The sequence below is a fragment of the Dysidea avara genome, chromosome 7 (genome assembly GCF_963678975.1).
Source record: "Dysidea avara chromosome 7, odDysAvar1.4, whole genome shotgun sequence".
Classification (NCBI taxonomy): Eukaryota; Metazoa; Porifera; class Demospongiae; order Dictyoceratida; family Dysideidae; genus Dysidea; species Dysidea avara.
Genome location: NC_089278.1, coordinates 15112301 through 15136871, shown reverse-complemented (window position 1 = coordinate 15136871; position 24571 = coordinate 15112301). Strand labels below are relative to the sequence as shown.

The 24571-nt window shown below is 38.7% G+C and overlaps 2 protein-coding genes across 5 annotated transcripts; one reads left to right on the top strand and one right to left on the bottom strand.

Annotated features, from left to right (window-relative positions):
• Positions 1–284: 284 nt before the first annotated feature.
• LOC136262047 (uncharacterized) lies at positions 285–19961 on the top strand. Of its 4 annotated transcripts, none has more exons than XM_066056181.1 (6): positions 285–450; positions 14560–14705; positions 14754–14864; positions 18329–18824; positions 18875–19102; positions 19598–19961. In XM_066056181.1, exons 2-6 carry the CDS (start codon positions 14569–14571, stop codon positions 19784–19786), a joined length of 1161 nt encoding a protein of 386 aa, XP_065912253.1. In that variant the 5' UTR covers positions 285–450; positions 14560–14568; the 3' UTR covers positions 19787–19961. The 4 variants fall into 4 exon arrangements, with proteins under 4 accessions (XP_065912253.1, XP_065912254.1, XP_065912252.1 ...); XM_066056182.1 differs by having other exon boundaries at positions 14556–14705; XM_066056180.1 differs by lacking the exon at positions 285–450 and adding an exon at positions 11315–11475.
• On the bottom strand, positions 19910–24474 carry LOC136262049 (uncharacterized). Its single transcript, XM_066056186.1, has 4 exons — positions 24314–24474; positions 20502–20599; positions 20307–20450; positions 19910–20255 (listed from the first exon to the last, which is right to left on the bottom strand). The coding sequence occupies exons 1-4, from the start codon at positions 24366–24368 to the stop codon at positions 20070–20072; spliced, it is 483 nt and encodes a 160-aa protein (XP_065912258.1). The 5' UTR covers positions 24369–24474; the 3' UTR covers positions 19910–20069.
• Between the last annotated feature and the right edge of the window lie 97 nt (positions 24475–24571).

Sequence of the window (24571 nt, the reverse complement as noted above, 5' to 3'; positions counted from 1 at the left end):
GGGCACAGTAGTAATGGGTACTGATGCAACAAGTAATGACTGTGCTATTGGAGTACTTGACTTAGTTGACTGCTCTATATTAGAGCATCTTATTGACAAAACAGTAAGTTACGTGTCAATCTTCTAGATTCATGTTGTCCACCGGTACCTCGTCCCAGTGATAAGGCCGGCTGATAGGTCATAATACGGATCCACTCGTGGTTGTCGTTTTGCGCCATCCTCATTAACTGGCGCATTTTTGTGGTCTCTTTTGTTTAGACTCCCACTCATGTCACTATAAATTCGACAATTTTTGCAGCATCAGAGTGTAGTATAACTGAAGCTTGAAACAAGCTGGTCAGGATCTACTGCAGCAGTGAGACTACAGCAGCAGTATCAGCAAAGCCACTGTAGAGTAGTTGCAGAAGTTGATTTGGAGTTTGTAACTCGCTACAAGAGAAAATATTCGCGGTAAGTAGATAATAGATTTAAGGTATAGCTGGGGAGTTCCCGATGTTTCTGTGCTTGCGTTTGTGTACTACGTGTACGTGTGCAACTTAACTAACTAACTAACTAACTCAGCTACGAGGACATAGCAACTTCTGAAAATCAATCTTGACTAAATGTAGCCGACCTAGCTATTAAGTCTTTGCCACACCCATCTTTGCAGCCATAAAGCGTTTTACAAAGCGGTGTGGCTAGCTATGATTACAATTAATCAGTAAGGGGACACACGCAGCCACATGCATATCGGGTAGCGTGCTATAGCTAACAATTATAGCTAGCTACATATATTTTATTTGTTTCTTAAATGTAACAGTAATACTGTACAGACTCATGAAATGCGTAGTGTATGATGTGCAACATGTCCAAATGATGTATAGGTCTATAATACATTAATTGGCCGTCTAGTCTCACTGGCTGTGCTTTGGTCTTAGGGTATATAGAAGCTTGGTAGCTTTGCACAAGAGAGGAAACAAAAATGAAAGGTTGCTATTACGATACATTTCTGGCTTTCAGTAGCCTTCCTGTATATAACAGCCATCCCATCAATGAAATGTACAGCAATTAGTTACTGGCAAAATGTTGAATGGAAATGGAATGAATTGAATGATGTCAAAAGATGGATTGCTGAACGACTACTTTAGTACTTGCCTGGCTGGTACTCCTGGTCTGAACAGTTAGATTGCTAACTCCTCACATTAATTTGCACACTTTAGCTTTCTTACACGTGTTGGGTTAGTGTGATAATTGTTAACATGCATGAGACAAATTGAGCGAACCCAATGAACCATTTGGAAACAGCTGTATTGAAATTTGATATTCGTGGTGCCCAGTTCAGCTATGGTGAACCATTACTTGTAATTATGTGATTAACTTCATAATTACAAAGGTACGGCAAAAGTTCATCTCAGGGACTGAGGCTCCCTCTATATATTATTATGAACTCTTGGGTACAGTAATAATAACAATAATAATATTGTTCCTCTGCAAGTTAAAATATAATAAACTGTGGGATTTTTGAACAATTGATGGTAATGAATATATTTGTTGTATGCATTCATGATGGTGATGTGTATTAACAATGAATATAACATGTTGCTCTAGGAGTCACATTCCATGCCTACATAGCTAATAGAATTGCTTTTTTATCGACAAGCTTTTTTTTCCTATACAAAAGTTAAATAAGATCTCAAAGTATATCTATTTCAGTGAAATGTAAATGAATAGTAGCTATGTGTATATGTGTTTGTTGTTGTGTTGCATTGTGACATCAGAATTTCTATGTTACAGTGTGTATACAATCAACTTAGTCATTTTGAACAGAAAATAGCCACTGTCGATATTTGCTAGCGCAATTGTCACTGGAGAGGACAAGAGAATACCTCAACAATGTGAGGTATATATCTGGTTTATGACACATTTGACATTGGTGAGACACAGTGGCTATGGTAGTTTCACTCTAGTGCTAGTTTGACTGTATTCCTTAAGAGAAGTTATGTCTGGTGTGTACTGATGTCAGTTGTATAACCACTTGATGACATTGGTAACATGTTCAATTGAACAGCATCAATAGGGTTTGATGTGTACACAAATGATTGGCACCAATTAAACTCCCAGAGACATTGTGTCATAATCGTCATTATCACATGCATGTTTGCAAACATGACTGGGCTCTGTTGTGAAGACATAGTTTGTACTGCTCCTAGTATATAGCTCATAATGAAAGAATCACTTTTTTAATAGTGTATAATATACGACCACTGGATTTGCAGGTCTGTTCATAAACAGTATTATTAAAGTTGACAAAGCATCTCTCATACGGCTAGAAATTATTGAGGCACAAAATCATAGAATGACATTTGAAATTTGTACTGTTAGTAATTTTCTTAATCATGGATAAGAAAATGACTATGATGTTATCAGGTCATAAGATGATATCATGCAGCTCCTCACAAGGTGTTTGAAACATCTGGGAAAGATTATGTTGGTTGGTTGGTTTAATTGCAACAGTACAAGCAGATCATTATTATAATTTCATTGGAATTATAGTATAACAATTAAATAATTATTAACTAAATTACTATTTCCGTACTTATTACAACAACATCACTGCTGACATCATGTGGTGTTATTATCTAATTCAAAAATGATTAATGATACTGAGGAGCACAATGGCAACCACCGATTTACAAAAGTCTAATCAATAATCATACAAAATGATCTCACGTGTACCTATTACATTGTTGCATGAAAAGGATCACGTGTGTGCGTTTGTATGTAGTGTATTGTTATAGTTCGGTTCACTACATCTCCCCCTCTTCAATGTAGCGGCTTGGGGGTCTGATTGTAGTTCCTGTCTGTAACCTGGTGGCCATACGAGCAGGTGGACTGACTGGCTCATCTGCAGGAGCAATGGAGTCTGGCATAGGCTTGAGGTCACTTCTGTTTCTGCAAATCTGACCAGTCGGCGTTTGGATATGGTATGAACAAGGAGTCCCAGCTGGGGATATCACTTGCCCGGGGATTGGTTCTCCGTCAGTCTCTATCCATACATTAGTATGATTGGGTAAAGGTGTTAACTTGTGAACTTGATGATGTTGATCAAAGTTTCTCTTTTGTTTCTCCTTAAACTCTGCATTAATCTGTTTAAACGGTGAGATGTGAGACCACTTGGGGACAAGCTGTTCGGTGGTTACTGGAACAGGTGTACGTAGACGTCTTCCCATACACAGCTCAGCTGGGCTTAATTTACACCAAGGATGGGGTGTAGCCCTGTAACTAAGTAAGGCCAGGTGTGGATCCTCACTCCATTTTAGCAAGTGCTTGATGGTCTGTACCATCCTCTCAACCTGCCCATTGCTCTGCGGGTATCTGGGACTGCTGGTAATGTGATGAAAGTTGTAACTCTTGGCGAACTCACTAAACTCCTGAGCAGCAAACTGGGGTCCATTGTCACTTCTTACAACCTCTGGAATGCCATGCCTAGCAAACACATCTCTCAATTTTGAGATAACCATGGAGGAAGTTGTAGTCATCAGTTTTGCTACCTCTGGGTAGCGGGAAATAATAATCTACTACCATTACATAATGTACCCCTTTCATCTCAAATAAATCAGCTCCAATAACTTGCCAAGGGTAGTCAGGTAACCCAGATTTAAGCATGGGCTCCTTCCTGTAGCGAGCTTCTTTTGAACACACCTCACAGTTCTGGACCATCTGTGCCATTTGGGAAGTGACTCCTGGCCACCACACCGATTCTCTTACCCGCATCCTACACCTCTCAATACCTTGGTGGCCCATGTGAATCTTGCTTAAAGTGACCTGTCTTAAGGAGGGTGGAACAACAATGCGGTGGTTAAACAACAACAGATCATCATGAATAGTTAATGACTCCCTCACCTTCCAATACTGTCGGACTTCTGGGTCTAATTGCTGTTTAGCTGGCCATCCATCTTTACAAAACTGTTTAACTTAACAACAAGTAGGATCACTATCTTGAGCACTACTGTAAATGCCAAGGCGTTGGCTACTAGCTGGTAAGGAATTCACCACGGCTGCAATGAACTTCTCTACTTCTTCAAACCTTAGTGTGTCATTGGTAGAATTAGCCCTTGGGGATCTAGACAAGGTGTCTGCTGTGTACAATAGTTTTCCCGGCACATGTGTGATTATATAATGAAATTTGGCCATCCTCAGACGGAATCGCAGTATACGGGGAGGTAGATTATCAAGCTGTTTGTCACTAAACAAGGGTATGATCAGACTCAATCTTGAACTTTGTGCCCAATACATAGTCAGAAAACTTCTCACAGGCCCAGGTGATGGCCAAGGCCTCTTTCTAGATCTGAGCATAGTGTTTTTCTGCATTTAGCATAGCACGAGATGCATAAGCCCCAGGTCTCCAGCCGTCACTTGTCTTCTGTAACAACACCGTCCCCAACCCAAAAGACAAAGCATCTGCTGAGATCTTGCTCTCTGAAGCAGGATCATAATGGGCTAGTACCATTGGTTGAGTGAGTTCCTGTTTCAAGTTGTTGAAGGCCTGTTCCTGATTGGGGCCCCAGAACCATGATCATTTACAACTTAGAAGTTCCTGAAGAGGTTGGCTCAACTCAGAGATACGTGGGGAAAACTTACTGAGATGGTTGACTATCCCCATGAATCTGCAAAGGTCTGGAACACACTGTGGGGCAGACATGTTCTGTATTACTGAAATTTTGTCTGGATCAGCTCTGATGCTGGTGCCATCAATAATGTGTCCAAGGAACTTGACTGACTGCTGATTAAAAAAAAACATTTCTCTGGGTTCAAGGTAACTCCCTCTCGCTCTAACTTCTTCAGCACTTACTCTAGTCTGGTGTCGTGTTGAAATTGGGTAGCTCCAAACACTACAATATCATCCATGTGACATACTGTTCCTTTGAGTCACTCTAGTATCTTCTTCATACGCTTTTGGAACAATTCTGGCGCACTAGAGATCTTGAAGGGCAGTTTGTTGAAACAATACCTTCCACTAGGCGTGATGAAGGTGGTCAAGGATCTGGACTCTGGTGCAAGAGGGATCTGCCAGAAGCCACTGTTAGCATCAAGCTTGCTAAAGACAGAGGCCCCTGACAGAAGTGCAAGAGTTTCCTCAACCTTAGGTATCGGATGAACTGTTCGAAGAACACTCTCATTCAGTGGCTTTAAGTCCATACATATTCTCACTGCTCCTGACTTCTTTGGCACAATGACCATTCCTGCACACCATTCAGTGGACTCGTCAATTTTGGAGATAACCCCCATGGCTTCCATTCGATTCAGCTCTACTCGCACTTTGTCTCTAAGGGGTATAGGGACATGTCTTGGAGTATGCAAGGCATGTGCTTTGGCCCCTTCCTTGAGTGATATTTGATAGTCATCACCAATGGTCCCTAAGCCTGTGAAAACAGCCTTGTATCGGCTCTGTATGGCTAAAGCTTCCTCCACAACTGAGTCAAGTCTTTGCAACAGTTGTAATACTACAATAGCTGGTAGTCCCAGCAGATAGTTCACTAGACCCTGTATAACATAGATACTCTGAGTAGTGGAGATGTGTCCATTCGACAAGGTACCTTGAAATTGGCCTAACACTTTCAGTTTCTGATGGGCTGGACCAAGCAAGGTTCTAGTGGGTGCTTGTAGATCTGGTTTGCTGTCAAGACTTTGGTACACTTTGTCTGATATGGCCGTAACTTCGGCTCCTGTGTCCATTTTGAAAGGCACTCCTGTGTGTTCCAGAGATAAGGTGATCCGCCAGACTCTGTCCTCTTTTGAGGTGAGGGAATCAAGGTACGCATCATCTAGTACAACTTCAGACGGAGCACCAACTGTATCCAAATTAGTGTCATGCACTGTAATCTCTGAAGTTTCATGAAAACTGGAGATATATATGGCTGCTGTGGTCTGAAGATTGAGACCTGGCCCCTGGTATGTTAGAGATGGCATCCTCTAGTGTCAGTTCTGAGGCATTTCTAGAGAAACACATGGCTCCATAGTGGCCCTTTTTGTTGCACCTGTGGCAGATTACTGTTAGGGTGGGACACTTGTCTGCACCTGCATGTTTTTCACGCCACATCGTGTACATTGTTGTGGCTTACTGAAACGTTTGCCGGTGCCCCCACTGTGACTGGTAGCTGCCTTGCTAAACTGACGGCGTCATAGTTCGTCAACAACTAGTGGGTTCTCTATCTTTATAATACATATCCTTGTTCTCCGTTAATAGAAATTTCCTATTGCACTGTAGCTACACTATACCCTGCTCTGTTCTGTATATTTGTGCTGCCATAGTTTGGTGTTCCTGCAGCATACAAGTTAAAATTTCAGAAGGAACCCCCTTAAATATGCTTTTGTACTCTACCATATATACAGTCTGATCATTACTATATATTGTCAGGCCCGTAACCGGGGGGGATTCAAGTGGTTCGGACGAACCCCCTTCCAGGATTACCAATTTTATTTTTTTTAATGTTTTAAGCTGGAGTATAAGACATGGGCGCCTGAAAGGTAGAGAGGGGCTGTATGTAGGACACTAAAGGCTGCTCTGAGGTGTTAACTAAAGTGGAGCCAAGCCCTGCCCCTACACAGCTAAGATCTGGGTGGGGCTAAAAAGATCTACCGTCATGACCAAGTTTTCACCTTCTGGTCTCTAAACTCAAAGAAATATTTAGTGACAATCCATCTATCCATGTTTTTGCTGACCTTCAGGGTTTACGAGTAGTGAAGCACCTCAAGCCACTATTCCATCTACCTTACTAATCACACCTTACAGGCCAGACATCATTGTATATAACTCAGGCAAACCCACTGTTGCTTTACTTGAACTAACCTGCCCTCTAGGCCAGAGTCAATTATTACTGCCTGACACAGGCCATTTGTCAGGCAAATATCATGCATGGCCGACCATAATGGAACCTGCCTGACAAAATGTCAGATCAAAATAGAAGGAAGTTAGAGAGTTTTATAGTGAAGCATTGTCAACCAATGAGACAACAATGATCGTATTATTATAGGTTGAGTCACTCTATTCTATCAATGTACATGTATCATAAGTAGCACATCAATGTCAGGTAATGCTTTAGGTTGCCTGACATTTTCACTGGGATTTGAAAAAAATTATAATTGTCTCTGCTCTAGACTCAGAACACAACATTCGATCTGCTAGGTCTAGAAAACAAAACAAAGCTGAGTATCATCAATTGCTTGTGGAATTTGATCACTTACAGATCCCAAACTATTATGAAACTATTAAAATTAGTGTGCTAGGTCACTACCTACCTTCTTCCATTCAGAACATCAAGAACTTTATTGACTTTGTACAACTTTGTGTAACCACCAAATCTTCCATCCGAAAGATCCTCAACAATGCTGCTCGTCAATGTATGACATGTTTGCAAAAGATTTTCTTGGCCAGGAATTTTAGTGATTGGTCAACTGAGCACTTAACTTAATTTTTGTCTTGTAACTATTATTGTTGTTGCTGTTGTTTGTCTTTTGTTTGTTTGTTTATTTGTTTTCTTTTTACATGTGCACACCTTGCCATGCCCACAAGATCTCATTTTGCTTGATCTGACTGTGGTCGCACGAGTATTGTATGTATCGATGGTTCTCTCTCCAATATACTCTAATAGAACAGTCACTAAAATACTCTAATACAACAGTCACTCAAATGCTCTAACAAAACAGCCACTCATGATCAAATACTCTAATCATTTATGATTAAAGCTTTCAAACAATTAAGACCAACCTCTTCTATAATGTGCTTATCTGAACACCGTGCTATACCTATTTTTCAGATATGTAGTCATGGCTAAAATCATCAGTTAATAGCTACTATTATTAGTAAAGATTAGACAACCCAAATTATTAATTTGTGGCTCCTTAATGAATTGTACTGATGTAGCTGAAGAGGTCTGTGTTTTATATAGCTGCTAGGTAACAAATAGTATAGTTACTGCTTAGTATACCTGAGAAATGCTTGTGTGCATGTAATGCTCTTGATGTTCAGTTAAAAGTTTAGTTATTGAAATAGTACTGGCCAGCGCTAGCTAACTATATATCAAGGAAGTTCACACTAAAAACTATCTGCATGAGTATATTTGCAAAGTCCTAGCTCTTTCACTGATGTGCAGGGGAGTATATGGGCAGGCATGCATGGGGTTCTAGAAACTCCCCTCTGAAAATTTAAGCTAAAATAGCTGTAATAATATTGATAAAGGACTAACCATACTAAAATATGGGAATCACCACCAAATATGTGAACCACATTGGAAAAATTCCTTGTGTATTTAGCTATGTACTAGCATGTGCACTGTAAACCTACTTAGTCTCTGTCCTAAGAAACCACAACATTGTACAGTATCTATAGCAAAGAAGTGACATATGCATGACCTAGACAGCTCATGTCATTTAAGTGTGACACAAAGGAATAATAGCTATTGGTTGAGTAGATGAGTACTGAGCAAAACACTGATAAGTAGATAGTAAATGGATAACTTTGTGTGTTGATTATTTCAATGTATAGTAGAAATGTATCTACTAAAATTAACCGAAGCATGTGCAGTTGCTGCACATACTGAAGTTCAATTTATACAGTATGTCAGATTTGAAGGGATTAGTCTGAATTATACACTTACAACTGCTCTTTGGAGTCATTAGTGTGTACTATCAATTTTAGGCCAGTTAGGAGAAGTCAAATATTAAAGTGCTGTCAGTGGCTGGGGGCTATGCCCCCAGACCCCTGCTGCCATAAACACATACCGTGTCAAAGTTGAACCCTCCTTTGATAAATCCTGGTTACGGGCCTGATTGTGGTCCAACATAAAAAGCCATCACTTTTCAAATTTTGTGGTGTGCTTGGTTTATTTGATGCAAGTCAACATTGAAATGGCATTATAGAAGATGCTATCATCATCATCATCACCATCACCATCACCGTGAATCACCATTATCATCATCACCACCATCACCATCACCATCACCATCATCATCATCATCATCATTAACAATATAAACTTACACATATGAATATACAGTCATGTTGAGGGTGACATGTACATGGACAGTGGGTTACATTGGAAAAGCATTTTTGCTTAGAATCACATGTGTTAGTAGAGTGAATGCAATAGGCAATAGCATAATAAAAATTGTCTGCAATAAATGTCAAGTACGCATAAATGATAAGTTTTGTATACACAACTAATGCATTCACATTAGCGCTGATCCATTTATGGCTCCCTTCAGTCTAAAAACAAGCCTACACTTCATTAAAATTTGATGAGCTAGCAGGAATATAATTAAGATGGCTTCTCTTTGGTTTGTGGGAAACTGACAGTTGTGAATATTGTTATTAAAATGTTGTACAAATCAAATATTCAGGCAGTATAGTACCTTACCTTGAAGCGATGAGATTAATACACCTATCAATATTACCCTCCTCCCAGACATACATGGGGATTTGCTCCAATTTTACCTTAAAAATCACTGGGCATTTGGCTACTGTATGTCAAGGGTTATGCACCTCCTGCAGGAATAACCCTTTATGAAAGTAGTTACAGTGTGGGGACTGGGATTTTGACCCTGCAGTCGTCATGTCCTCATGGGTGGGGAATTTTTAAAAAAGTTAAACACACTCTTATTCCCCAGGAGGGGGAAGTAGGGTTATAATACTGATAGGTGCATGGCCACTCACATAACACACAGGGAGGCCCATGCACTACATAGAAGTACAAACTGTTGTAGACCCCAATTAATGGATTCTTTATTACTGCTAACTGGCATGGGAGAGTAAAACAGAAACTTTGCAATGACAAGCTGGGTTAAACATTGATCCATGATGAATTTGTCACTATCAAAGAAAGGTGAGTATGGAAGTACCTATACCATTAAATAGTTATGTGGATGTGTTGTTTACAAGACTGCTGTGAACCAGACACTGCTTGTATGGGTAGACAAATATGAACTTCCAACATGTCCATTGGCACTATATCTACACCAGCGTATTAGTGCAGGAAATTCCACTAACTTGTAATATATAAGATTACTTGACCAACTGTTAGTTGGTATGGCTGCACTTATACAGGATGTGGCCAGCATGACATATATGGCAGTTGTATAATGCATCAGGTCACTAACAATTAATTTTGTAATAACTAGTTCTAGTTCTGTATTGTTATTATTGTGCATTGGCTATCCCATCTGACTTGTTGGAATTACCATATATTGCAAATTAATGCAACTGCCACAATGGATGTCTCCAAACCTGACCTACTTTTCAAAAAGAATTTTTGCATTTTGCCTTTATTAAATCATGGCTGTGTAGTATTGTTTGTGGGTGAACTAATGTACTGAAGAGCCATGCATCTTCTTAGCTATTTGGTATCATTATTGGTTGTGAATCAACACTTGTTGAAAATCTCTTTTAAGGTATAAATTTCTCAATGCCTGGCCTAGCGGCTGACTTTCAAAAAAGGCTTTTTGCTTCATCTTTATTGAATGCCATTGGCAGTTGTGTAGTACTGTCCATGGGATAACTGGTGTACTGAAGAGCCATTTGTTCTCTTAGCCATTTGGTATTATTGGTGTGAATTATCGTTTGTTGAAAATCTCTTTTAAAGTAATTTTTTTCAGGGGTGTCAGCATCAGCCAAGTAGGCTGCAGCTGCTCTTCAGCTGTTCCCTGCATACAATAGACAATAGCTATGTGTCCTGATATTACAGCTGGGTGGCTGGAGCAATTGGAGTAAAGTTTCTTGCTTGTGAAACCAACGTAAAACTCACCCATGCAGAGTTAGCGAGTCCCATGCACCTAAGCCTCATCACATGTATATACATTCAGTAAGAAATGGACTGTATCTCCCCTTACACTAGCTATTGCAGATGAACAGAGTTAAGCAGCATAGGTAGGTTACTTTTTTTAAATAGTAAAGTAGCAGCTATAGCCATCTAGCTAGCAGCTAGACTATTTTAATAGCTGCCGCAGACTTATATTTGATATACATACATGATTATATGAGAATAGCGATAGATCTAAGAGCCAGAACAAGGGGAGAGGCACACTAATGGCAAGTAATGGCTGTTCTATTGGAGTGCTTGACTCAGTTGACTGCTCTATTTGAGCATCTTATTGGCAAAACAGTACGTGTCAGTCTTCTAGATTCAAGTTGTCCGCCGGTACCTCGTCCCAACGATAAGGCTGACAGGTGACAAACTATTCCTAATACGGATCCGCTCGTGATTGTCGTTTTTGCGCCATCCCAGTTACGTCATTAACTGGCGCATTTTTGTGGTCTCTTTTGTTTAGACTCCCACTCATGTCGACTATAAATTCAGCAATTTTCGCAGCATCAGTGTAGTGTAACTGAAGCTGGTCAGGATCTACTGCAGCAAGACGACAGCAGCATCAGCAAAGCCACCGTAGAGTAGTTGCAGAAGCTGATTTGGGGTTTGTAACTAGCTACAAGAGAAAATATTCGCGGTAAGTAGATTTAAAGTATGGCTGGGGAGTTCCCGATGTTTCTGTGTTTGTGTACGTATGCAACTTAGCTAACTAACTAACAATTAAGTCTTTGCCACACCCATCTTGGCAGTCATAGCTATAGCACGCTACCCGATATGCATGTATGTGGCTGTGTGTGTCCCCTTACTGATTAATTGTAATCATAGCTAGCCACACTTTGTAAAACACTTTAACAATTATAGCTAGCTACATATATTTTATCCGTTTCTTAAATGTAACACAGTGATACTAGTGATACTGTGCAGACTCACTAAATGCAGTAGTGTGATGTGCAACATGTCCAAATGATGTATAGGTCTATAATACATTAATTGGCTGTCTATAGTCTCACTGGTTGTGCTTTAATCTCAGGGTATATAGAAACTTGGTAGCTTTGCACAAGAGACTAGAGGAAGCAAAAATGAAAGGTTGCTATTACAATACGTTTCTGGATTTCTGGTACACATGCTTTCAGTAGCCTTCCGGTATATAACCGGCCCATCAATGAAATGCACTCCAATTAGTTACTAGCAAAATGTTGAATGGAAATGGAATGAATTGAATGATGTCGAAAGATGAATTGCTGAACGACTACTTAAGGTACTTGGCTGGTACTCTTGGTCTGAATAGTTAAATTGCTATCTCCCCACATCTCCAAATTTTAGCTTTCTTACGCGTATTGGGATAGTGTGATAATTGTTAACATGCATGAGACAAATTGAGTGAGCACAATGAACCATTTGGAAACAGCTGTAATGAAATTTGATATTTGTGGTGCCCAGTTCATGCAGCTATGGTGAACTATTACTTGTAATTATGTGATTGACTTCATAATTGCAAGGGTACAGAAAGAGTTCATAGAGGGAGGCTCCCTCTATACATATTATGAACTCTTGGGTACGTACAGTAATAATAACAATAATAATATTGTTCCTCTGCAAGTTAAAATATAATAAACTGTACCATAGTTGGGATTTCTGAGCAATTGATGGTAATGAATATATTTGTTGTATGCAGTTATAATGGTGATGTGTAGTAACAATGAATATAACAAGTTGCTCTAGGAGTCACAATCCATGCCTACGTAGCTAATTTATAGAATTGCTTTTTTTTATGCAAGCCCTTTTTGCATTATAAGGTTAAACAACGATCTCAAAAGCATATCTATTTCAGTGAAATGTAAATGAATATTTAGCTAGTAGCTATGTGCATATGTGTGTGTTGTTGTGTTGTGACATATCTGTACATCAGGATATATGTGACAGTGTGTATACAATCAACTCAGTCATTTTGAATAGAAAATTGTCACTGTAATGTACAAATACTTGCCAGCACAATTTTCACTGGAGAGGACAAGAGAATACCTCAACAATGTGAGATATAGTTGGTATTGGTGGGACTTATGACACATTTGATATTGGTGAGACACTGTGGCTATGGTGGTGCCAATATGACTGTATTCATTAAGAGAAGTTATGTCTGGTGTGCACTGATGTCAGTTGTATAACCACTTGATGACATTGGTAACATGTTCAATTGAACAGCATCAATAGGGTTTGATGTGTACACACATGATTGGCACCAATTACTCTACCACTCATAGACAATGTGTCACAATTTGTCATTACCACATGTTTGTAAATATGACTGGGCTCTGTTGTGAGATTGTACTACTCTTGATGTAATAATCAATTTTTAGTTTTTAATAGTGTATAATATACAAACCGCTGGATTTACAGGTCTGCATAAATTAAAGTTGACAAAGCATCTCTCATACGTATATGTGCCATATGGCGAGGTACAAATAACAGTTGAAAAGTTGTAACTATACCGTATGTTGATCATGGATAAGATTATGTCATAGGATAATATCGTGCAGCTCCTTGAAACATCTGGTAAAGATTATACTTGGTTGGTTGGTTTAATTGCAACAGTACAAGCAATGTAATTGCATTATAATTTCATTTCAATGGAAATATAGTACAAACAATTAAATAATTATTAACTAGATTAATATTTCCGTAGTTATTCCAACGACATTACTGCTGACATCTGTCATTGTGCCTAGTAACATAGTGTAGTGTTTCTTTTGTTAACCAGGTGCTGTAGGTGTGCACCAAGTTTCCTGATTTTTTTTGGGAAGCATCATGTCTGTGTGTACATGCATGTGTGTGTACTGTCCTTGCATGCATTTGTGTCTGTCCACACCCACTTTGCTCTAACTCTGAGGTGGTTTCTTACCAGTTTTAAACCAGTACGTGTATAATAGGTTTCTGAAACAATTACAGCATTTTAGCAACAGAAAAAAACTATCTACATTATGCTTGCCTTGTAGACCACTATGAATAGCAGATCTCTTCCAACTGAAATGGTCATGTCCCATTTATAAATTAAAAGAAGCCTTTAGGCTTTGTCTAGAAATATTGTTGTTGTAGACAGGACTCTGATTTTTGCTTATTTAAGGCATCGTTTAGATCAACGTACATGATTACATGTATATATGTGATAGGACACTCTCATTTGTTATCTCTGTATGCATGTTATGGTACTAGACACCTTAGTTTTAGATGTAGCCACTTGTTGTTTACCATCTCAAAAAATTATATGTAAGCACCTAAATACTCTAATAAAACAAACAATGTTAAAGAGAATAGTTTGTTCTATTGCACTATAGTATGCTCATACTTTAGATATATTTACTACATTTCTATAGGGGCTACGTGACTTTTAGTAGCATTTCATGTTAATTCCAGCACATCTTTTCCTTTAAGGCAATGAATTTGCTTGTAACAGTACACTTAAAGTAGTCTAATAAATTGTCACATTTCCAAGTGACATGCCTCCAGGTTCCTGCTAGCTTTGCATCACTTTCTAAACACTCAGTATTGTAACAAAAAATAAATTTCCTTTTAATCTGAACTGTATACTGTTCCAGAAATTAAAGCTGTTGCCTACAGGATATCATTCTCTCATTCTAATAGTCATCAATCTGAATGGTCTGACAATTTTTACATGTGTGTACATAAATAAGACATTACATGTGCATCCTGTTTATCAAGGTAGTTGTGAGGAATGATGTTGAGACTGGTAGTGTTGGGCATTTTCTTTACTGTGTGCTTGGCTGGTGATGATGACAACAGCATTGGTGGTAAGGATTACATCTCCTGTGAATCATGTCGACCAACTAAAGAACAATTTCCTGCTGAAGGGTAAACCACACTGAGTTACTAGTTCTATTGTTCACTTGCTAATTGCAGGGAAATGGCATGTTTCAAAGTGAAGAAAACTACCAAGATAGTACCAGGAAGGGAAATTACAGAGTGCAAGCTAGTTTGCAAAGATGACGGGTTTGGAGGTTGCAATTACGAGTAAGTTTACTACATGTAGTTAATGGGATTCTGTGTGTGACTATATAGCTGATGGAAATAATTATTATACAGAATAGATTACTAAACCATTGCCTTCCCCAGTAAAATATTGGCTCTTGAAATTGAAGTAAGGGAGGGAGACAGGGGAAAATGATCATATTTGCTAGTCACATGAAAATAATTATTAGTTATGATTATGAGATTAAATTAGGAAGCACTTTAACACTTTAATTGTGGATTGTAAGGTAATTTTAATCTAATAGTGGACTGCATGTGTAAAAAGAGAACCTTGTTGAAAAACAAGATTGGGTATTGAGGTGCATAGCTACGCAGCTATCTAACCCTATAATGCAGCTTGCTATATCAGTCTGACTTTTACAACTAGCCCCATCATCAATTTGCAGCTATCGTGTCAATGCCTTTGTATGTTGTCAATTATAAAATAAAGTAAGGATTAAAGGTGTTGTTAGTAACATAATTCATCATAAGCAAACTTCTGTTCACGTGCCAGAACTACTGAAATACATTGAACTATCAATCATGTACTAGAAGTTAAAGGTATGTTAGGAATGCACTAATTAGTTATATCACTTACTATGTTCTGTCCATTGTACTGCTCTGTAATAAAAAAAACCCTTGCCAAATCTAGTCCTAGTTGACAAGCTTGAAGTAAGGGAGGGAGACAGGGGAAAATGATCATATTTGCTAGTCACATGAAAATAATTATTAGTTATGATTATGAGATTAAATTAGGAAGCACTTTAACACTTTAATTGTGGATTGTAAGGTAATTTTAATCTAATAGTGGACTGCATGTGTAAAAAGAGAACCTTGTTGAAAAACAAGATTGGGTATTGAGGTGCATAGCTACGCAGCTATCTAACCCTATAATGCAGCTTGCTATATCAGTCTGACTTTTACAACTAGCCCCATCATCAATTTGCAGCTATCGTGTCAATGCCTTTGTATGTTGTCAATTATAAAACAAAGTAAGGATTAAAGGTGTTGTTAGTAACATAATTCATCATAAGCAAACTTCTGTTCACGTGCCAGAACTACTGAAATACATTGAACTATCAATCATGTACTAGAAGTTAAAGGTATGTTAGGAATGCACTAATTAGTTATATCACTTACTATGTTCTGTCCATTGTACTGCTCTGTAATAAAAAAAACCCTTGCCAAATCTAGTCCTAGTTGACAAGTATGTTGCAAATAATCTTTTTGAAAATTTAATCTAGCTTTGTTTGTATGCTGGAACGGCATAGTAGTGCTCCCCCATGGATAGGCAGTAGAAATCAGGGAAACCCTCCTGCCACTTTTATTGGTGTGCTTGTAGCAATAATGTGTAATAGAGTAGTAAATCACTCTAATAGAACAGTCACAGGTCATATCTGCTAAGTGTAACAATGTAGTCTGAAATACTATCTTAGAACCACCATGTATGTATGCCTGTATGCATGCAAAATCCACCTTGTAATTTTTATTATTAAAGTCCTTTCTCCCTTCTCCTATACTTCTGCTCCACCACCCAAGCCCTGCATGCATGCGCACTTTGTCAAATTAAGCTGGCAGGATATATTGTGCATAAAGTAAATTTTGGTCAAGTTCATAACCAACCAGCCCACATGCAGTGGCAGGTAGATTTGATCTTTTTTTTGTCTTTCTCATGTCAATTGTAGCATAGCATAGGAATGGATACAATAACAAGACTTTTTGAAAGCAATAATTATTATGTATTGTGATATATCTCCAGTCTAGAGCCATGTAATTGTTTTCTTTTTTATAGTACATTAAATACTGTACTATACACTCAGGCTCTACAACCTGTAACTAATGATACACCACTGAGTATATATAAAGTATTATGTAATGTACATTTAGACAGTCATGGGAAAAGGGAGGAACAATTTTGGTCGCCATAATCGGTCATTTTGAATTCGTTCCTTGCTGACCGAAATTTGCAAAGTAGACTATGGACATGCTGCCAAATTTGGTCTTAGGGACCATTCGTGCTGCCAATATTGATTGGCAGTGTTGGGAGTAACGCGTTACTTATGTAACACATTACGTAATATTATTACTTATGTGGTAACAAAGTAATATAACGAAATACGCTATAAAAACAGGTAATATAACGCAAGCTACTTTGCTTACAAATGTAACGCGTTACCTAAGTAATATAGTTACTGTAACGAGTCTAATATTACGTAATATTATTACTACAAGTAACGAAGTTACTAATCTCGTTAGTTATCCTCTGAGTAACGCCTAGCCACAACGAAGTAACGAGGCCTACTGAATGAAGCTTATTCACCAGCTTCTTACTTATAACCAAAATTTGCATATTGTCCAACAACGCAATCATGTCACCTGATAAGGTGGTAGTTTCACATGTGACAGCTTAAGGCTGTGGACACAAAGTAATATAATATGTAATATTATTACAGTTACTTTATTTTATGGGTAATATGTAACTGTAACTAAATAGTTCAGTTGCAAGTAATATGTAATATGTAACTAGTTACTTTTACAAAGTAACTTGCCCAACACTGTTGATTGGGCAGGCCAAACGTGACATCAAAATTGATCTTCCTGGACCACTCTTTTCTAGAGGGGATCAGATTAAAGTGACAGCCCCTTACCTGGGAGGAATCTGCTTACTTTGAGTGTGTTATGGTCTTATGGATAGTTTTAATTAACATTAGCTATGCAGGCTTGCTTTTATTTTAACAATAGTAGGGCCATGAGTTCATAATATTTGTATGGGGGAAGAGTTTCTAACTGCCAGTATGGCCTGTACACACACTGCTGAAGTTCCCCATACAAACTTGGTAGGGCCATAAAGCAGTCAGCATTTATGTGGTGATCGTTGTACTTGTTATTATGCAAAGAAAAGCAGTTAAACAAATTGTTTTGCAAGTAGTGACGAATTATTTACTAATTGACAATTCATACAATACCGTAGACTCTGGTTATTAGGCGCACATGGTTATTAAGCGCATATTGTCTGTTAAGCGCATATGGTAGACTTGTGCTAGACACCTGTTTATTAAGCGCATATGGTTGAAATCGCCTCTGCCACCTCATACTACATAGAATTGTTGTCAGAACGAATCAGACATGTCACAGCACACTCGATGCCTCACCAGGCCCGTGTCTAGCAGATACTGCCGTCTGTAATAACGATAGCTGTAGCTGCTACCTGACTTCTAAGGATTTTCGTTTCCACTGCTGAAGCAAACTATTAACTGGAGTTCAAATCGCTTGAAAACTGTAGTGGGCACAACTAATGCCCTCCTAGCAGAAATTCTTTACTGTAATCTATAAGCGCATGCACTTAACAAGCATAGCAAATTTTACAAATAATTCCTCCGAAAATTATAAGCACGTGTGCCTAATAACCAGAGTCTACGGTAGCTAGCCAGTTTGAATGGAGTACTGTGTGTTGTATTTCTTTTTAGGGACGTATGCACCAAGACAAGGGTAAATGTTACAATTCCAGATTGTGAACTGAGACCACTCCCTGCTAAAAATATTAGCCAGCGTATAGAAGAGTTTGGTACTATTTATCAGATCAATTCCCCAAACTACTTTGGATACCGCAACTATCCAAACAGCATATATTGTGTGTGGAACATCGCCAATGAAGATCTGGTCACATATCGTGTGGTTGACCAGATGCTACAAAATGCTACTACTGGCTGTGATGAGGATGATGAAGATTGTAAGTGTCCTGATTATATGAAGGTTGTGATGGGAGGAAACGAACTGAAGCTGTGTGGCAGTAAAAGGCCTGTCATTGCAAACCAGATGTCATCTGATGGACTACATGTCAAGTTCTGCTCAGATAATGATATTAGTTCAAGGGGAATTCTAGTGATGGCATATCGTCATAAAGGTACTGGGAATCAATCAGTTGACTTAACCAATGTTATGGTCAATAAGAAGAAAAGACAGGTTAGTACTATATTGAAATCAATAGTAACTCCATAGTGTGTGTGTTCCAGGCACCTGAAACTTGTGAAGACATGGAGGAGAGAATGAATGAGATGTCAACTGAAATGGGTCGCATGGGATGTCAGTATGAGTATATGATGCGTATGTCACAACCTGGTAGTGACTGTCCTGATGATAGCACCATCATGAGTCTGGTCAACTATCATGACTACATGATAACTGGGTTTGAACAGACCATGGACATGTGTGATGGAATGGAAGTGATGTCCAGCAGAATGGTATGGTATGTGTTGTTGTATTGGAGTGGTTCCATGTGGCTTGACTGCTTCACATCTCACCTTTGTTCTTGTGACACCAATGATTGGTCTGTGGTGAAGTTTCATTTGCAGTTGGACAGTTACCACAACCTATCACTGGAAATTGGCATTGTTCAAAGTTTTGTGGTAAAGCATTCTACCAAATTTACCAATTCACTATATAGCTAACTCAATCAAACTGTATGATGATACTGCCCATGGGAGAACTTCACCGGATTCTATCTTTCTGACCAATAGCATCATAAATAAAAAGAGAAAGGAAGCCAGATAGTGATCTGGTCACACAAAATTAGTAGTGCAGTATATAAATAACTCAATGTCTTGCAAGTTGCAATTGGGTACATATAATACAACACACTGCAACAGATGTATGTATATACTGGGTATATTGCTGCTATACCAGTCAGTGAACGATCAATGATAGTAATATAGAACTAATGTATTCATTCAATGTAGCCAATGATGAACAACATTGAGAGCTGTGCTGTGGATTATCTCTACCGTACCAGAGATTGTGAGTTTGCCAAGAGGGTGGTTAATGCTACTAATGGAGAGCTAAGTGACGTTGCTCGTATGATTGTTGGTAATAACTTCCCGATCCGTGCACCAAAGTGGATGGATATACCACGCAAGAAGTGCAAGTGATCTCCATTGACAACTGAGACAATTCAACTGTTCTTATATTTAGTGTCATAGGACTGTGCTGAACAATTTTGTGTGTAACTTTGTACCTTCTACTGCCCCTCACTTGGGGGGAACACTTGCCAGTTTGACTTTACCCACAACATATTTGTAACAAACGTAATAGCCATAAACAATACTATGAGGGCATATTGGCAGATAATTGCAGTCACAATAATAATATAATAGCAAACATGAGTTCACAATAGCAATACAGTTGCTTTGGCAGCAGCTGCTGATCAACTTCTTAATAACGGTAATGGTGATCATCATCATCATCATCATCATCATCATCGTCATCACCATGATGGATCTTGTAGATGATGTACCAGACAGTTAAGGGAACTCCAATCACAAACGCAGCAATCACAACAACAAGAGCCACAATCATCAGCCCCTTGGGGTTCTCATTAGTGCTGGCCACGACAAATGCCTGTAACATTCACAACAACTACATCTGATCACAAGTCGAGTCACCACTCACTGCAATCGTGAAGCAGAAGGCCACCAGGGCCAGAGGCCAACAGAAGCAGCAAGCAAGTGATGACAGTATGAAGAGAACGATCAGTGGACGACTATACTGGGCTGCGTAGTTGTGAGTGTTTGGTTGGTAAACAACGTAGGTTGGCTGTAATACAATATCGTCACATTCAACACATCACAAGAGGATACTATGTACCTGTGTGGTTATAGGATAGCTAGGAGCTGCTCCAGTGGTCACTGGGTATGGAACTTTGTTGTCCGAAACATCTTGATAAGCTGGCAGAGTTGGCAGCTCTAAAATAGGTGATAACAATGATTGTGGTAAATGACAAACATACAGTACCACTAACGGTACACGTATAACAATGAAATACAGAATAAGACTTCTGAAGTAGCAGGGGGTCTCATGGTAACAACCTATGATTGTAAACTTGCATGCACTTTCATAAAGTTGTCTAGCCACATGTCTGGACATAAATCTCAAGTGCTAGGCTCTATTTACTTCACACATTTCTATCTTGTTGCCTGCACTATATAGTAGATTGTTCATACATCATAACTCCAATGATATGCAAGTATGCAATCATGCATTGGCTTGTTTAAAAGCTACTGAGATTTGTAACGTATATCCTGTGTCTCAGGGCCATACACCATGTCCTTTAGAATGCTTGACATTCCTACAGTCTGTTCGTGTTCAGCTGAGCCCTCATTTCTAGTTAATAACATGGGCCAGCTAACCAAATATTTAGTAGCACACCATGAAGCACTTTAAATGCCGGAACTGTCCGTCAAAAAAAGCACTTTGACAGGAGTAAGAGCAAGGCTTTAAAAATACCCATACATTTAGTATTCAGGCACACAAACATGTTTACAACATTCTTATTCCAGTACAAAAACCATTGGGAGCAAACATATGTTCATCTCTTTGATAGAACTGTTTATAGGTATTATTAGTTCAACACTTCTTTGAGATCACAAGATGAATGATGATCCTCCTATGATACCAATCTGTAACTTGGACTAGTCCCCCTAACTACCTAATACTTGTTTCTAGTGTTCATTATACAGTACCTCTAAACTATAGCACAGAAACCCAAAACACTTTCAATTGTTAGAGATTCCATGTTTCAAAGAAACAAGAGTTTGTATAAACATTTAATATAAGCTTCAACATATACAAACAGAAGTACAAGGACACACATGTTAGTCTCATGCCCAGATCCCTTTTGCATTGGGGTGAGGGATAAAAAGGGTCTGGTGTAACTCTAATAGGCATTTCGTTCTGAATTCCCAGATTCTACATAAGCCACCACCAAAGCAAAACTTATAATTGTGTTTCTGCACCTGTCACAGAAATCGCTCAGTAGCTGCAGTATTAGTCATTCTACACATTTTGTAGCTATGTATCTAGGGCAACGCAAAGGTGCAAGGAACAAGAAAACATCTTCTTCACGGCTTGTCTGGAGATTCAGAACCAGATCCTTTTCCCCCATCCCAAAACTAAACACATGTACACACTAGTTTTATGATCTGAACCATATTCCCAAAGGGTAGCACTTACTATAAGTCATATAGTGCACGTGTTATCACAGAAGGTTTCTTCTTATCTCTCAGAAGTCAGTTACATCAATTAGCATGTGGCAAGTTGTCACTTTTCTTGGTATGGGTGGCCAACCAGATACTTGGACATGACTAAAACATAGAACAGACTGGGAAAACAGACTCACAAACGGACTGGAAGGAACTTCCCTGAAAACGTTTTTTTGCCATAAAAACTCACTAAATCGCTGCTACAAAGATTATAACACGTAACAACAGCCTTAAACAAACCTCTAAACGTGTGCTCGAGCCACCATTACTACCCTGAGATAATTTACAAAACGCCAGCCTGCCAGTTTGAGCGCCTGTGACAGCGAAGTTGTCGGTTAGCTATAGTTTAAGCAAACAAAATAACACAGAGTGTATTGGTAGTAGCCAGTGGCTTGCCAGTTGATTAAATACAACGTGATTCCGCCACAAAGCCTACCTGGAGATCAGCCGTCAAACTAATTGCAGCAATTAACCAGACCATGAAATCCAAGTATCATAGTGTCTTAAGGTTAAGGGATACTAGCGACTGTCAAACAAAAATTTTATTAAGGCGGGCTTGGTGTTGTTGTGTTGTGTATCAGCTGGTAACAGGCTTAAATTGTTGGGAGAATCATAGCGGGCTGACTGGACAGGTACAAGGTACAAGAAAACACACGTAACAGTACAAGATAACATAGAAACAACACACTTAGCAACTGGGCACCTGTAAGCACATGCTTACTTTTGCTGACTAAGTGGCGATATTTTCCTGAACCAAAAATCAGGACTGTCAAACTAGTTGTTTTACATTTTGTATAAACAGACTACTAGTTTGCAGGGCTCAACCCAGAATATTAACCTAGATGGGGCAAAGTAAGTCGCTTCGGATTCTAGGGGGATCTGGGGGCATGCTCCCCCAGGAAAATTTTGAAAATTTAGGTGTAAATATACTCAATTTTGGTGAAATTTTACTGTAATGCCATTGAGTATTGACCATTGGATCTATACAACTTTGGGATCAATTAAACCTTTCCATTTCTCAAGGCTTTAGGTATAAACCTAGGGGGGGGGAAATAGCTAACCCAGGGAGGGCCTGTGCCCCCTATCACCCCCCCTAGATTAACCCCTGGTTTGGCTTCTTGTCTAGGTCCTGACAGAGTCATTTGTTAGAAATAATGTTTCTAGTGCTTGTGATATCAATTAATTTTGTGACCACAGTGTCTTACTTTAGGCCATATTGTAGTCATATTTCAGCAACTATACACATTATTCACAAATCCTCTTGTCAGTCCCTAACAAGTAATGTTCTTCAAATCTTAAAATTGTTAGTAAGTTCTTATGGTTTTTCATTGGTCTGATTTTTGGTTCATAGTTTTCACTAATTGGCATGGGGACAACTTATGTTTCCATAACAACATTTGAATTCCATGTGAAGTTAAGAATGCATAAATATTTGATAACAATGGATTAAGAAAAATCAAACCCCTAATCATGAAAAATGATTGATAGTGTACATGTGGGGTTTACAGTATCCAGAAAGTGCACTTTTAATTAAGCACAAAATGAATTTAATTCCAGACTATCTTTAAGCGCAGGGCTTAATATCGAAACTTCAACATCGTGTTCAGAGGTTTGTTTCAGGTCATTGTTACATGTTATATTCTTTCTAGCACCTATACAGTGAATTTCTATGGCCAAAAAACGTTTTCAGGCAAGTTCTTTCCAGTCCGTTTGCTAGTCCGTTTTCCTCCGTGTTTTAGTCATGTCCCAGATACTTTATGTGATCAATATGTGCAGCCAACCCCCACCCAGGGTATGGTTTACCAGAATATTAATGTACTGATCCAAGTGCAAGCACTTTTCAGTAAGCCAAATGGTTTATGTATTAAAAGGACAATAACTTTCTGTTTTATATCGTTCATGGATGGAACAAATATTGGTGGCTCTGTACAAAGCAACGTTTACTTTTATTAAAAGTCTTTACAAGAAACATAGTTAATATTCATACCAATTCATGACTATTATTGGCCACATTATAACACACATAACTGGCAATAAAGGAAATATTGTAATGAATACTTCACCCAAATAAGGTAATCATGTGACAAGAAAACAGTAAATTCATCCCATGACTATCACGTACACACACAAGTATAACGTCTCGACAAAAATGAAATCACCCGAAGGAAATTTATTAGGATAAAAGTGTTTAAGTCATAATGAACTTGATCATCAGCGATATTGCTGAGTCAGCCTCATACTGGGCGCGTCCGTGGCGTAGCGTCCATATTCAAATCTTGATTAAGTACTTTTATTTTTCTCTCTTGGATATGCCTTTACACCGCGCGTTTGTATTAATGTCAGGCTGGGTACCACACACAATAACTGTTACTTGTTTGCCGGCCATTTAATTAAAACCACATAGCCATGATGATTTACCTGCGGCTTGGTCGGTGGATTGAGCCAGTGGACGCTTTTCGTCGTAATCTGCCATTGTTGAATGTTTCGTCACTTTCTTCACGCAATTGTTTTGATAAATTGTTGATAATGAGATTATTGAGGCGCAACGTTTGGTTTCTATGTGGTTGTTGGGTGTATATACCGGTAATAAGCCACTGCGCTAAAATTATTATAAAATCACGTGATTTCTGATCCCTCGTTATTTTTTAAACTCGGTGCATGTTGATCATGTTCAAA